We start from the raw sequence: 16,260 nt of genomic DNA on the forward strand, positions 1-16,260 counted from the left end.
GGGGCAGTATAGAAAGCAGCGTGGTGTAGTGAGAGGCACCTTGGTGTAGAGGAAATAGCAAAAACTTGGGCATGAATCACAACTTCACCACTGATTACATCTGTGATTCTGGGCAAGTATTTAATCTCTCTGAGACACAGTTTCAAATGGAGAAAATTATACCAATACTTTACCGGGCTGCTGGGAGAATTCAATTGGAACTTTAAGTTGCCTAGCTTATAGTAGTTGCTTGACAAATGTTAGTTCCTTTCCCTACAAAAGTGAGGAGGCCAATTAAGCAGAGGTTACAGGAACTGAGTCAGACGATGACCACTGGCTTTGTTAGCTGAATTTAGCTGCAGTAATGGAGAAAGGGAAAATCTGAGAGCTGTTGAGAAAGAATTACTTATTCACAGCTGGCACACAATCAAAGTAAGGAATCAAACGTGGTCTTCTTCTTATTGGGAAAATAGATGAAATGATGGTGTGGACAACATAATGGGAAAGCAGGGCATTTCCAAGAAAAAAGGAACAGCTCTGACTTTGCTATATTTAAAGTCAATACATGAAATTCAGAGTCTCTGAGGGGATAACATTGTTTGGAATTTTAAAAAACCAGAACAATTTGGACATAAATGGGTAAACAGTAGAGAGCTCAGTCAGAAATGCAAATTGGCTATTTGAGGTCAGAAAGCACGTACTGCTCTGCCATGATATTCTCTTTGTCCTAGGAACAAGGATCATCCTGAATGGTACCATAGGGCCTATATTTAGTATGGATTTGGGGAAACCAATCCTCAGCAATAAGTCAGCAAAAGCTCAGTAACGCTTCAAGTTGCCATCTCAGAGAGAGTGAAAAAACTATAGGACAGGGAATAGTGTAAGCCTTGAAATGTCCTCAAATGTATAAATGTTATTGCAACTGTTTCCCCATAGAGGTAGCAGTAAAACCTTTAATATGAAAAGGGTCTGTGTGCTTGCTGTGAACACTACGGTATGCTAGAACCAGATTCAATAAGGAGGCACACAAGGAACGGAGTGCCCGTTGCAACTACGGAAGGAGAGGGATGCTGGCTAAGAGAGAGTCCTTGTAGCCTGAGATGGGGCCCTAAAGGTGTAAGGGAGAAAGCCCTGTGTGCAATTTCATGACATGCAGTACGTACTGCAATATGTCATTTAAAACTGTGCTCATACCTATTATATCCACTTATCCTCACAACAACATCGTCAGAGAAAGAAGCCTAGGTATTATTATCCTTATAACAGAATTAAATGTACTGAGGCTCAGAGAATTAAATGGCTTGCACACGCTGCGAAGTGGTGAAGTTGGTGCTAAAATTCAGGTCTTCTGAAACCAAGTTCAGTGCATTTTCCACTATACCATAAAATCATGATCTTTACCCAAAGCATGAGTACAGCAGGTCCTCGAGTAACATCGTTTCATTATAAAACTGATGACAAAAAAAAAAAAAAAAAAAAAAAAACAATCAATTCCTGGCCAGGGCCACTGTCCATATGGGTTTTGCATGTGCTCCCCATGTCTGTATGAGTTTTCTCTGTGCACTCCCACAGCCCAAAGCTGTGCACAAAAAGCAAATTGGCATGTCTACACGGTCCCAGTGTGAGTGGTGTGTGTGTGTGAGCATGCCCTGTGACGGAATGGCATTCTGTCCAGGGCTAGTTCCTCCCTGGGGTCCTGAGCTGCCAGAAGAAGCTCCAACCACTATAATCCTGAACTGGAATAAGCAGGTAAATAATTATCTTGTTTTTATTCATCTTTCTTAAATGTATGTATGGCTCACATTTATTTCCATGTTTAATATTGTAAGTGTTTTGGTCTTTATTTAGAAGTTTGATGATGTCTTTGTGACCAGAAATATGCCATAGGAATTGGGGTCTTGTCCTGTCACACAGTTTGAAGTGCAGTGGCACAATCACATCTCACTGTGGCCTCAAACTCCGGGGCTCAAGCCATTCTCCTGCCGTGGCCTCCCGAGTAGCAGGGACTACAGGTGCATGCCACCATGCCTGATGCTTTTTTAAATTTCATTTTATTTTATTTTTGTAGAGACCGGGTCTCGCTATGTTGCTCAGGCTAGTCTCCCAATCCCAAACGTTGGTATCACAGGCATGAGTCAACACACCTGGCCAGAACTTAAATCTTGTTCGTATCAATTAGCCTAAGATAGAATTGATTTCATCATACATTGTTTTGCTTGACGTCGCAGTTTCTAAGAACCTATTTTTTTTTTTTTTTTCTTCAGACAGAGTCTCATTATTTCGCCCAGGCTGGAGTGGTGCAATGGCATGATCTGGCTCACTGCAACCTCTACCTCCTGGGGTTCAAGTGATTCTCCTGCCTCAGCCTCCTGAGTAGCTGGGATTACAGGGGCGTGCCACCACGTTTGGCTAATTTTTTTTTGCAACGACATTAAGTGAGGACTTACTGTATGGACTTAAAACAGAAGCCAAAGACAGAGCTCTGAAGGATCACAGAAAACAGAAGATAAATTAGCAAAGCCTTCCAAGAACAAGTGCTTTAAAGGGTATTAAACGCATTAGACCCATGACATTTGTGAGGAATAATCTAAAGACCTGCAAGAATTTCCATGTTTGAGAAAAATACTGCATACTAGATAAGCTTAATCACTAAGTGACTCATTCCTGCACGCCAATCTTTTAGTGTCCCAAGGTCTAAATTCATGATAAATACCTATACCTATGTTGTCACATTTAGTTTTTACAAGAGCTCCATAAGAACCAAGATCATTCCCTTTACGAATTACTATGCTTCATGAGTCTTTAGGGTTGCTTATAAACTGGCAAAATCTCAACTATTAAACTCCACAAATGGCAAAGGTCTGCTATAGCTGGCAAATCAGGAAAAGAAAATAACATAAAATTGGAGGTCAGAGAGTAAGGTGAGAAACTGTTAGTAATTTAAAAGGTCAGAGATAGGCATGGTTAGAGAAGATAAGGATGGGATGGTGTAGTGCCCTTTAGATAAGTGATGATGTCTTTGAAGACCTTGAAAAAGATGATTTGTAAAGAGTCAGTGGAATGGAAGCCACATTGAAGACTGAAGAGAGAAAGAGATGGTAATGAGAAATTCAATGCACCCACCTAAAGAAAAGGCAAAAGTTCAAAACTACCTAATGTTGATACACATTGCTTAATTGAACTCTGATTTCTGAAGTCTTATTTTATTTTCTCTTCCTCACCTCTCTTTCTTCATGCGGGGTTTGTCCATCCAGTCGACAATACTCATAACCACGCCACATGCAATAATCTTCCAAAATATCCAGCAAGCGAGTCATCTGGCTGAAAATGAGAACCCTTGAACCTAAAACATTTTGCCAAGAAAAAGTGAGTTGTACAACTTGTGTAAAACTAACTTAAAAGCTACGAAATAAACATATGCAACATAAATGTAGAGCACATGAACACTCCACTAAACACACACACACACATACACACACGTGCACACACACACGCACACAACTGCAAGAGATGCTATATATAGAATTATGCATTTGTTGAGTTAGGCATTTTTTAAGGTCTTCAAAAATACTCCACACATATTGCATATTGCAATGACTTAAAAGACTGCCTTTACTTTTTCTTAAGGATGAATGATGGGTCCACAGGCTCTCTCACTGGACTACAGCAATAGCCTCCCAACTAGTCTCCTGTTCCTAGTCTCTCATTCTCAATAGACCTCCATACTGCTTTCAAGGTTCTCTTCCTAATATGTAAGAGCGACATACTCTGATTGTCACTCTTCACAGCCAATCTTCTCTGACGTTCCCTCTGCCTTCAAAATAAAAGTTCTAACTCCTTAACACATAGTTTAAAATACCCTTCATAATTTGGTTGCATCCATCTTTCCAGATTCAACAACTGCCACTCTACCCCAAGTACCATATGCTCTCTCTGTTCCCTTATTTCACACCTCTGTTTCATTGCCCTGGAAAACCCTTCCTCTCCTTTTCCCTATGGTTCACTCGTACACATTCTCCAGTGCTCTCCTCAAAGGTTATCTCTGTGAAGACTTTCCCAACTCCCAGTTTCTCAACATATCGTAGCACTTATCACAATGAATTGCAACTATTCCTCCTCACTACACTGTGAGCTTATCCAAGGCAAAGATTGTTGTCTTATTCATCTTTGTACACCCAGCCCGTAGGACAATTCCTGGCAAATGGTAAGTACTCAACAATGTCTGCTGAATAACTGAGTGAATGAATATGGAAAAATTTTATTTATATACAAGTCATTAATATAAATTTATTCCATGCTAATTTAAAAATTTATTACTCACCCTGTTCTTTGAGTTTGGCTAATAGTTTATCCAGAACTACCATTTTACCACTGTTGCTGACAATATGCTCATCAGTGGTATAAGGTGGACCAGGTTCAGCACCATCAAATAGATATGGATGATTACAACACTTTCGAAGCTGCATCAGAATGTTTAAGAGTCGCATCTTGTCCATCTTGCCAGAAGAGTTTAAAACATCAATATCTTTCATCAGGATTTTTGTATACCTAAAAATTTAAACTGTAATTACTCATCAATTACTAGAAAGTTAATGTCATAAAGAAATGTTCCTTTGGCCATCAGATTAGATTCCTGTTTAAAGATAAACAAGATTTGATTTGAGATTAAATCTGATGGGCAAAACCAACAAAGTAATGAATATTTGAACATGTGAACTTATGTGCTGCTTATAAACCTGTTTCCTCCTGCTTTATCCATGACCAGAAATTGCCATCAGTTGATAATTATTTAGAGAATTCTATCTGCTAATTATTAATAACTACAGCATGTGCCTGAATTTGACATCCAACATTTACTTGTTTGAACTAGAAACAATTTCAATTTCTTATACCTGTCTTCACAGGTCATTTTTTTCTGATCCTATAAACATTTTTCATTCTCTTTTCTACAATTCCACCCCTACAAACAGAGACTTATGTGTGTGTGTAGATAGATAGATAGATAGATAGATAGATAGATAGATACCTGATCAGTGATAATATATAATTATAATAATTATCAACTTTTGCTGAGTGCAAGTGCCAAGTACCACGTCAAGGGCTTTATATGAATTATGCCACTAAATCTTCATAACAATTCTGAGTATTTACTAGTATCATCCCCATTTTACAGATGGAAATTAAGGCAGCTAAGAGAAGTTAAACAACTTACTCAGGGTCACAGAAGGGACAAAACCAAGCTGTGATCTTATGTCTGAGTCCAAAGAATATACTCTTAATCTCTACCCTATACTGGCTTGTGTAGTAAAGAAATCATATATTTTATACATGATCTAACTGTATTTATATACATAACATTTTGCTCCTATTAGCAGCACTATTATGTTAACACTTTCCATTTATGATTCCTTGTGACTTCCCTTGTCAATTTCCTGCTTTAATTGCATTTATCTAACCATTCCAGATTCTATTTTTGTAATATCCACAATCACCAACATTTTCATCATCACTAGTAATATGGTTATAACCATTTTCACTGAAGGAAAAAGCAAGAATGCTTTTTTTTGAGACAGGGTCTCACTCTGTCGCCTACCCTGGAGTGCAGTGGCACAAACATGGCTCACTGCAGCCTTGACTTCCTGGGCTCCAGTAATCCTCCTGCCTCAGCCTCTCATGTAGCTGGAAACACAGGTGTGTGCCACAATGCTCAGCTAATTTTATTTTTTATTTTTTGTAGAGATGGGGTCTCACTTTGTTGCCCAGTCTAGTCTTGAACTCCTAGGCTCAAACGATCCTCCTGCCTTGGCCTCCCAAAGTGCTGGGATTACAGATGTGAGCCACTGTACCTGGCCAAGGAATGCTTTAAAAGAATGCTTTTTAACTAACAAGTATGCCACTGACATTACCCCCCTTTAATCCTAACATCATCCTCACAAGTATTATTATCCTCATTTTACAGAATGGAAATTAGGCTATGTAACTTGCCCAACATAACTATCTATTAAGTGGTAATGCATGGAATTCAAACACAGATCTATAGACTCCAAAACCTATACTCTTTTCAAAAGGTTAAATAAAATACTTACAAACTTTCTCTGAGAATATCTGAACTACTTAACTTGCCATTTAAATATAAAATGTAATTTTTGAACTAACGGCATAACTGAACAACTACAAAGCTAATTTTTAGTAAATTCTTGCATACAAATAAGTTTTAATGGAAATGAAATAGCTCACCATTCTCGTTGCATCTTACTCAGCCCCAAGTAAATCTTTATTTCCTTTTTAGGTGGCAGACTCTTCTCTACATCAGTTTTTATACGGCGTAACAAAAATGGTTTTAAAACCTAAAAGGTGATCATTTTTATAAAAGTTTATGAAACATTTAATATGATTACTAATGTATTTCATTAACAACATTAATGTGAAATTTACTTCCCACTGCAAAGTCTGACAAACACTACCAATACCAGTTGCCAACTTTCTTGGTAAAGAACCACCAAGCAAGAGTCCATTAGAAAATCAGAATAGGGGACCTAAAGTAGGCATTCATGACTTCATGGCACCAAATACATGAAAAATTAAGACAAGACTATTGGTTGCTGAATAAGCACTAAAGAACCCTTTAAAAAAAAAAAAAAAAAAGCTGCTGTAATATAAGATTTTTTTTTTTTTTTTTTTTGGAGACAGAGTCTCATCCTGTCACCCAGGCTGGAGTTGCAACGGCACAATCTCGGCTCATTGCAACCTCCGCCTCCTGGGTTCAAGCAATTCTCCTGCCTCAGTCTCCTGAGTAGCTGGAATTACATGCATGCGCCACCATGCCTGGCTTATTTTTGTATCTTTAGTAGAGACAGGGTTTCACTATGTTAGCCAGGCTGGTCTCAAACTCCTGACCTTGTGATCTACCCGCCTTGGCCTCCCAAAGTACTGGGATTACAGGTGCGAGCCACTGCGCCCAGCCCACAACAAGATTTTTAAACCTGAGAGGAAATCTGAAGTCAGAGTATCGATCAGGGAGTCTTCAAAAATGAAATAAAAATGCAGGTCATTTCAAATACCATCGTGTGACACTTAATGATGCGGATATGTTCTAAGAAATGTGTTGTTAAGTGATTTCATCATTGTGCTAAGATCATAGAGTGTTCTTACACAAACCTATATGTCATATGTATTTATTTGTTTTTTCATATAGAAAACCAAGTTCCCAGCACCATTACTCACTATCAATCATTTCCCCTACTCGATCTGCAATGCCAGTATCAAGTGCCATATATCAGGTCTCTATATATGCTCCATTATAATCTGATGGGACCACCATCATCTATGCGGTCCATCGTTGACCATAACGTTGTTATGCCAGTGCATGATTGTAGTTAAATATATAAATGAGGAGAAAATATTCAATGTGAAGGAAAATATAGATGAATAGAGAAAACAAGATAAAAATAATCAGTATATACCTGGAAGACAGATTCTATCACAAGAAAATAGTGCTACAATCTATAGAGTACCTACCTACAATGTGCCAGACACTATACTATGAACTTTACACGTATTATTTAATCCTTACAATAAATTAAATAAATTGAATCCTTACAATAAATAAATAAAATAAATATTGTAATTCCTTACAATAAATCCTTACATGTATTATTTAATCCTTACAAAAATCTGTACTTTTAGTAGAGATGTGGTTTCACCATGTTGGCCAGGATGGTCTCAAGGAAATGTTATCAGTCTATTTTAGTAAGTTCATCAAAGGAACTTTGCTAGCAAGTGGTAGATGTGGAATTCAAACCCAGATCAAGCTAATTCTAAAATCAGCTCAGTCCTGACTAGCTGTTGTGAGCCTAGGAAAGTACTCTAATTTTTCCAAGCCTATTTCCTCATCGGTTCATCCAAAAACAAATATATGATATGTGTATATGCCAAACTTTTTTTTTTTTTTTGAGACAGAGTCTCGCTCTGTTGCCCAGGCTGGAATGCAGTGGGGCAATCTCGGCTCACTGCCACCTCTGCCTCCCAGGTTCAAGCAATTCTGCCTCAGCCTCCCAAGTAGCTGGGACTACAGGCACACACCGCCACGCCTGGCTAAGTTTTCATATTTTAGTAGAGATGAGGTTTCACCATGTTGCCCAACTCCTGAGCTCAGGCAATCTGCCCACCTCGACCTCCCAAAGAGCTAGGATTACAGGTGTGAGCCACCATGCCCAGCCCGCCAAACTTTTTGGGGGTGGGGGCGGGGGGGGGACAGAGTCTTACTCTGTCACCAGGCTGGAATGCTGTGGCAAGGTCTCGGCTCACTGCAACCTCCATCTCCCAGGTTCAAGCCATTCTCCTACCTCAGCCTCCCGAGTAGCTGGGACTATAGGCGCCCACCACCACGTCCAACTAATTTTTTGTATTTTTAGTAGAGATGTGGTTTCACCATGTTGGCCAGGATGGTCTCAATCTCTGGACCTCGTGATCCACCCACCTCGGCCTCCCAAAGTGCTGGGATTACAGGCGTGAGCCACCGTGCCTGGTCAAACATTTTTAAATGGGGATAACGATACCTATTTCCAAGTCTGCTGTGGAAATTTGTGGTAGTACATGTGTAGAACTTAAGTATACAGTAGACAATAAACTGTAGCTATTATTATTAGAGATCTATGGGAGGTAAGGAAAAGGGAAGAGTAAAAGAAGACTTCTGGTTTCTGGTGTGAGCCTCAAAGATTTCTAAAAGATATCCTTCAGAGTTTAAACTGCCTGTGAGATACTTAAGCAAAAAGACTCCGAAGGCAAGGGGATATGAAAGTATAGTGCTTAGGAGGAGGATACAGAGAGGTCAGTTCAGGAGGTATCAGTATATAGGTGGTAGGTAAAACCATGGGCGTGGCTCCCCAGGGGGAGTATGTATGAAAGTCAAAGACAAAGCCCTATAAAACACTAAACTTTATAAGAGACAGTCAAGGAAAGAAAGCCCACAAAAGGGACTGCCAGGGGTGTACAAAGAGTGAAAGAAAATCCAAAAGAGAACAGTATCGTAGAAACCAACCAGGAAAGAGTTTTCAGCAGGAAGAGACGGTTAGCAGCTTCAAAGCAATAGCCAAGATACTGACCAAAAAGCATACCCTGAATTCAGCAACTGGAAAGTCATTGAAGACACTGTGAGATAAGTTTCAGTTGTATGGAATGGATAGAAGCCAGTGGTCAATGGATTCAAGAGTAAACAGGAGACTAGGGAGTAGATATGGAGAGGATAAACTACTCTTTCAAGAAGTTTAGCTATCAAGGGAAGAAAATGGAATCACAGCCAGAGGGACGCAGTGTTGAGGGAGCACTGTTTTGCATATGTGTGAGGGTGGATGGGTACGTGTTTGGGTTTGGAGTTAATAAGGGAGATACCTGAGCATGTTTACACTTAGGGTAAAGACCCAATCTGGATGGAGAGGTAGAAAATATAGTCGGTTAAAAAGATAGAAAATATAGTCAATTAAAAAGAGGTAGAAAATATAGTCAACTAAAAAGATAAATCATGGAGGAAAGTCCATAAAGAATAGGAAGAGATGAGATAAAGGATTCACATGGGAGAATTAGCCACTAACCAGAGAAAAGACACCTCTTCCACTCAAACAGAAGGTAACACAGATGCAGGCCTCCTTGGAAGGTAGACATCCTTGAAGGACTTCCTACCTAACGTCTTCTTTTTTCTCTTTGAGAAAGGAATGATGTTACCTGCTGAGGGAGAAGGAGGGCAGAGATACCTGGGATAGAAGTCTTGGGGAGACTGGGGAAGGTCTGAAATAGTTGTTATAGGAAACAGGGAAGAAGACTGTAGAAGGTCATGTTGAAGGATCACCAGTATCACAACATCTCAGCTTATGTTAGAGAACATGGAATCATAGTGGTTCCAACCTGGGCAGTTGTGAAATCTTCTTTACCAGTGTTGGGCAGCCCCAATACAGAGACGTCCACTCTGCTAGTAAGTGGCAGAAGCAAAATTGAAACCCAGAAGACAGAGAGACAGTTACATTACATTATTCCAGGTTACGGTTTTTAGGCAGGTATGGCAGACGGAGAAGGGAGCAAGGGAGCTTAGGAGTAGTGGCCAAAGATGGTTTGAGTGATAGAAAATGAGTTAACTGCTGGATAGAGAAAAAAGTCACAACAGGAATAAGCTGATACATGGGGAGAAAATGCAGAGGTCTGGGGATTAGAGGTCTCTGTGAGGTAACAGGACAAGTACAGAAGGATTAACATGAACGAAAGTACTAGAAAGAGATGAGAAGTTGCGATCAAAGAATAGAGAGTTGGGGCCAGGCACAGTGGTTCACGCCTGTAATCCCAGCACTTTGGGGGGCCAAGATGGGTGGATTATAAAGTCAGGAGTTCGAGACCAGCCTGGCCAAAATGGTGAAAACCTGTCTCTACTAAAAATACAAAAATTAGCCGGGGGTGGTGGCACGTGCCGTTAGTCCCAGCTGCTTGGGAGGCTGAGGCAAGAGAACTGCTTGAACACAGGAGGTGGAAGCTGCAGTGAGCCGAGATCATGCCACTGCACTCCAGCAGTCTGGGCTATAGAGCGAGACTCTCTCAAAAAAAAAAAAAGGTTGGGCGCAGTGGCTCACACCTGTAATCCCAGCACTTTGGGAGGCCCAGGCGGATGGATTACCTGAGGTCGGGAGTTCGAGACCAGCCTGGCCAGCACGGTGAAACCCCATTTCTACTAAAAATACAAAAATTAGCCAGGTGAGGTGGCACATGCCTGTAATCCCAGCTACTCAGGAGGCTGAGGCAGGAGAATTGCTTGAGCCCGGGAGGCGGAGGTTGCAGTGAGCTGAGATTATGCCACTGCACTCCAGCCTGGCCGACAGAGTGAGACTCTGCCTCTCAAAGGGAAAAAAAGAATATAAAACTGGCAAACAATAAACGTTAAGGAGCCACCTGATGATGAACAGATTAACAGAAAAGAGAATGGGTGGAGGGTAAAACTGCAAGACAGCTTAGGCCTCAAAGGAAGAGCTTTATACATGACAGTGGAGAAGCAGTGGCTTAGAAGTGGCAGTGGGGGAACTAGAAGAATACCAATACCATCCTGAGGAACTGTGGGGTGTGGGATCAGGAACAGCCTCTCTGTTGGAGAGGACCACATTGTTCACAGGGTAGAGCCAAGGCAAAAAAGCTGTTCTAGAGAGAGGCTGAGGACATAGAGGAAAAAAAAACAAAAATACACAAAAGAGGCTGTCAGAAAGGTTGGGAGGGAGAAACAGTGACATTGAGCCAAGAGGCAAACACAAGTTCAAACAGAGTCTATAGCATTTTGTTTGCTGGGTCAATCTGTATACACTATTTAATTACTGAATGTTCTTGTCTGCTATTACTTACTGCATGAAGTCTTTCCACGAGTTTTTGATCACCAAGACAATTTTTAGTGTCAAACCAAGAATCAAAGTCCTGTAGAGGGGCGGAAATTCTCCAATGAGTGCACAGTTTTTTTAAATATACCTGATATTCTATAGATTCTTACACAACCAATATGGAAATAATGCATTTAAAAAGTACTTTCAAAAATATTATTGGCTGTGATGGCTACTATTATTTACTTCTGAAAATAGGTAAAATACTGGAGCAGTTAACAAAATTTGAGCCCCATTGTATAAGAATTCCATCAACTTTTTCCTTAAAAGATATTAGGCTTCCCCATACTGTAGTAATATTATGTCCAGTTTAAAAAGTAGAATATAAAATCAAAGACATAATGCTAATAAAAATGTTAATTTTACCAAACAATAAAACAAATAAAAGCAAAATAAAGTGTGCAAACCAACTTATGGTTGAACTTGCTACTTTTTATTATTAATTAATAATCATAATGGGGCCGGGTGCAGTGGCTCACACCTGTAATCCCAGCACTTTGGGAGGCCGAGGCGGGCAGACCACTTGAGGTCAGGAGTTCGAGACCAGCCTGGCCAACATGGCAAAACCCTGTCTCTACTAAAAACACAAAAAATTAGCCAGGTGTGGTGACGGGGACCAGTAATCCCAGCTACTGGGGAGGCTGAGGCAGGAGAATCACTTGAACCCAGGAGGCAGAGGTTGCAGGGAGCTGAGATTGCGCCACGGTACTCCAGCCTGGGCAACAGAGTGAGACTCCCTCTTAAAATAATAATAATAATAACAATAATGGGAAAAATCAAGCACCAAAGTTCTTAAATCTTTCAATTTAGTTTGGTGTCCTAGCATAACTTTGTGTTAATGATAAAATATATATATATAAATCACACATTTACACAATATGCTGTCTTTCACATACTCTGAGCTCTTTAGCACTCACCAAATGTCAATGCCTACAATAATCAAAGATCATTTTATAGCTTCCACCTGCCAAACTAGTATACAGAAATATGTTTCAAACCACTTCAACTTAATGAAAGTAAAATGTTGAATGCACTACTATGGACTCAGCCTCATATCATAAGTTTTAGGAGCAATGTGATAGAGGCAAAGTTGAACATGCAGGTTAATCTCAAAGACAAGAAGCATACTATCTCTCAAAAGATCCCCATTTAAAAACTTTTAAAGAACTCTTTCCTAAGAAAACCAAAACATGCAGATAAAAAATTACAAATTAAAAAGTACCATAAATTTCAATCTATAGTGTTTTAAAACACATGTCAATGAACATAAAAAAGTTATACTTAAAATGTATGGCTTAAACTTACATCTGCAGAATTAAAGACATCAGGCAATAAAAAGTTGAGTAAGGCCCACAGTTCATGCAGGTTATTCTGCAAAGGTGTTCCAGTTAGGAGCAAGCGGTTAGTCGACTTGAACTCACGAACAATCTCTGAAAGCTGCAAAAATAATACTCATATGAGGATTATTTTACTAATTAGAATGCTCAACATTCAGTTATACTGTAATTTATCCAACCAATACATTTTTTACTACAATATAACTTGAAAATTTTCTATGGAAAAATACCCCAGTTCAAGTGACAAAGCTGCAGTAAGGCAAAACTGAACATTTCTATACTTAAAAGAATGCAAGCCAGTCACAGTGGCTCACACCTGTAATCCCAGCACTTTGGGAGGTCAAAGCAGGTGGATCACCTCAGGTCAGGAGTTTGAGACCAGCCTCGTCAACATGGTGAAACCCCATCTCTACTAAAAATACAAAAAAAAAAAATAGCTGGGCATGGTGGTGCACGCCTGTAATCCCAGCTACTCAGGAGGCTGAGGCAGGAGAATCGCTTGAACCCAGGAGGCAGAGGTTGCAGTGAGCCGAAATCATGCCACTGCACTCTACCCTGGGCAACGGAGTAAGACTCTGTCTCACAAAAAAAAAAAAAAAAAAAAAAAAAAAAAAAAAAAATGCAGATCATATTTATACCTGAGACCCTCCCCGCAACTTCAATATTTTAGTTTCCCCATTTTGGGCTCACAGAAAACAGTCAGAACTTCTCCATGGAATCCAGGTTAGCCATTTTACACAATAAAATCTCCATCTCCCCACCAACCACATTCATCTACATGCCTAGACATGTTCTAACTTGGCCTGGTCACAATTTTTAAGCCCCAGAATTGAGCTTATTTTCCCAGTAACTTATATTAACTTTCTAAACACAAGACCACAAAAATTAAGACACAAAAAGCACAAAAAAATGGTAATCATGTGAACAAAAATGCATTTTTATAATGCTTTTAAATATAAAATTATTTCTAACATGCATCCTCTTGTCAGATATTAGTTCCAATTTGAAATTAGTATAATCCACCTGGTGGTTTCGCTCCAGTTCTGTCCCTGTTTCTCCCAAATTAGCCCAGTGATCCAAAGAGAGGTTCACCATAATTGAAGCTTTTCCTACTGCTGATGGAATTGAATGGCAAGAAATACTGATATTTTTCAATGTTAACACCACACTCTAATTCACACAAGTCAGATAATTCCAGGAAATTATTTTCTCTCATCCATATAAATACATATAAGGTAGCCCCTCAATAAAAAATAAATCAATACAAATGATATTTGTACACTAAATACTCTCAACAAAATTAAAATACTACAGCATAACACAGACACAGGAGGTAGAGCAAAGGAACACTTAATTTTCTTTACATTAAAAACTGTGCTCAATTTTAATGTGTCTTATATTCAATAATTTAGATTTGCATTCACATTCCATGAATAAAATCATGATGTTCCATTTTGAGACAGAGTCTCGCTCTGTTGCCAGGCTGGAGTGCAGTGGTGCAATCTCCGCTCACTGCAATCTCCGCCTCCCGGGTTCAAGCTATTCTCCTGCCTCAGCCTCCCAAGTAGCTGGGACTACAGGTGCGCACCACCACGCCCTGCCAATTTTTGTATTTTAGTAGAGATGGGGTTTCACCGTGTTGGCCAGAATCGTCTCGATCTCTTGACCTTGTGATCCGCCCACCTCGGCCTCCCAAAGTGCTGGGATTACAGGCGTGAGCCAGCGCACCCGACTGTTCCATCATTTTTTATTCTGAATACAGAAAAGGGAACAAACAAATCTGGTAATTAAATGAAAACTTTAATAAAGATATTGATAACTTACCTTAGATTTTTCATTCTTTATTCTGTGAGCTTCATCAATGACTAGGTATCGCCAGTGAAACTTTTTGAATACAGATTTTTCTTTAATTACCATCTCATAAGAAGTAACGCAAACATCCCACTCTCCTGGCATCATTTCATCACGAATAAAAGCAGCCTAATGCAAAATAAAATACTTCATATTAGAATATATTTATATTAGAAGATGTTACAAGATGATCACAGAATTAAAGTATCAAGAAAATATTAAGAATTGTAAGAGACCCTGAGGATCATTTAGTTTCATCCATTTTAGAGATGGGAAAACTGAGGCCCAAAGATAGCTGTGTGGTCAATTATCTGGATGATCTGCTAATATATTCATTAGCAGAAGAGAAACAAAGGCTTCCCTTACAGAAATACCGCATATTCAATGACCTAGAAAAGTCCATATGACCAGGAATCACAAAGTTACTAGGCTTGTCTTTATATCATGGGGCATCCAAAAGAACACAGACAAAGTAACTCTTTCTGAACAACATATTCTTGCCAAGATCCAAGAGTTACCAACATAATACAGTTTGAACAAATAGAAAGAACTCAATGTGCATGAATGATTCCAACCTTTTGAGAACTCTCGTATGTCCCTTCTTCATTTTCTAGCTGGGCTGAGTCATACACTTTTTGTTAAAAGGTCATGGAAGCCCATTAATGTTTTTGTGAAGTTCCAGATGTTGCCATGAGGTTTACAAATGTGATTTCATAAAGGGGACTTGCTCTGTCTAGTACAGGAGGCTATGGAAAACAGTGAGACTATTTAAAACTATTTTTAAGTCTTCACAGGCAGTGGCCAACATGGTAGGTAAGTTGACTGAGAGCATTTTTAACTTGTATGAGCTGAATTCCAGATGTTATCGGTCAAAATAAAACCACAAAAGTTAATGGGAAGCAGCAAAATCTATATTAAGAAGAGGATGACTAGTATTATAAATCTGGCTGGGCACGGTGGCTCATGCCTGTAATGTCAGCACTTTGGGAGGCCGAGGCGGATAGATCACGAGGTCAGGAGTTCAAGAACAGCCTGGCCAACATGGTGAAATCCCATCTCTACTAAAAATTACAAAAATTAGCTGGGCATGGTGGCTTACACCTGTAATCCCAGCCACTTGGGAGGCTGAGGCAGGAGAACTGCTTGAGCCCAGAAGGCGGGGAGGTTGCAGTGAGTTGAGATGTCACCACTGCACTCAAGCCTTTGTGACAGAATGAGACTCCATCTCAAAAAAAAAAAAAAAGTTTTATAAATCTGAAGTTACAGTGCATAAACAAAATTAACTGTTCCCTGCCAAGTCTTTATTTCATAATTCACAACTATGCACTAAACACACTGCAGACTCATTCAACAGATATTTACTGAGTGTCTACTATGTATAAGAGAATCACCTGGACTGAAGAGGAGGACAGAATTTAAAAAAAAAAGGCCTTTTCAGAGATCTCAGTTGCACCCTGGGAAGTGATCACATTTATAAATTTAATTAAGACATTAGGGAATAGGAGACAAAATAAAGAGAAGTAGAGTGCCAGACCCCATTCAGTCGTGCTAACACCTTATCCTTATTTGATTTTGTGAAGCTCTCAGTTTGATGGTTTCACCTACAAGTTTCATGGAACAAATGCATATTTTTAATTTAAATTAGCTCTGCTTTGAATTTTTTGTAACTATTGGATAAATTTAGAGCTAAA

General features: G+C 39.5%; 1 protein-coding gene across 8 annotated transcripts in view; it reads right to left on the minus strand.

Annotated features, from left to right (window-relative positions):
- The window catches only part of SMARCA1 (SWI/SNF related, matrix associated, actin dependent regulator of chromatin, subfamily a, member 1), a 76,762-nt gene that overhangs the window by 46,508 nt on the left and 13,994 nt on the right, over positions 1-16,260 (minus strand). For all 8 annotated transcript variants that reach the window (XM_015128164.2, XM_077989579.1, XM_077989578.1 and 5 more), the window contains exons 7-12: positions 14,543-14,698; positions 12,687-12,818; positions 11,350-11,418; positions 6,217-6,326; positions 4,301-4,527; positions 3,201-3,322 (exon numbers count right to left, since the gene is read on the minus strand). In XM_015128164.2, the coding sequence (XP_014983650.1) occupies positions 3,201-3,322; positions 4,301-4,527; positions 6,217-6,326; positions 11,350-11,418; positions 12,687-12,818; positions 14,543-14,698 (816 nt within the window). The remainder of the gene's footprint in view (positions 1-3,200; positions 3,323-4,300; positions 4,528-6,216; positions 6,327-11,349; positions 11,419-12,686; positions 12,819-14,542; positions 14,699-16,260) is intronic.

The sequence above is a fragment of the Macaca mulatta genome, chromosome X (genome assembly GCF_049350105.2).
Source record: "Macaca mulatta isolate MMU2019108-1 chromosome X, T2T-MMU8v2.0, whole genome shotgun sequence".
Classification (NCBI taxonomy): domain Eukaryota; kingdom Metazoa; phylum Chordata; class Mammalia; order Primates; family Cercopithecidae; genus Macaca; species Macaca mulatta.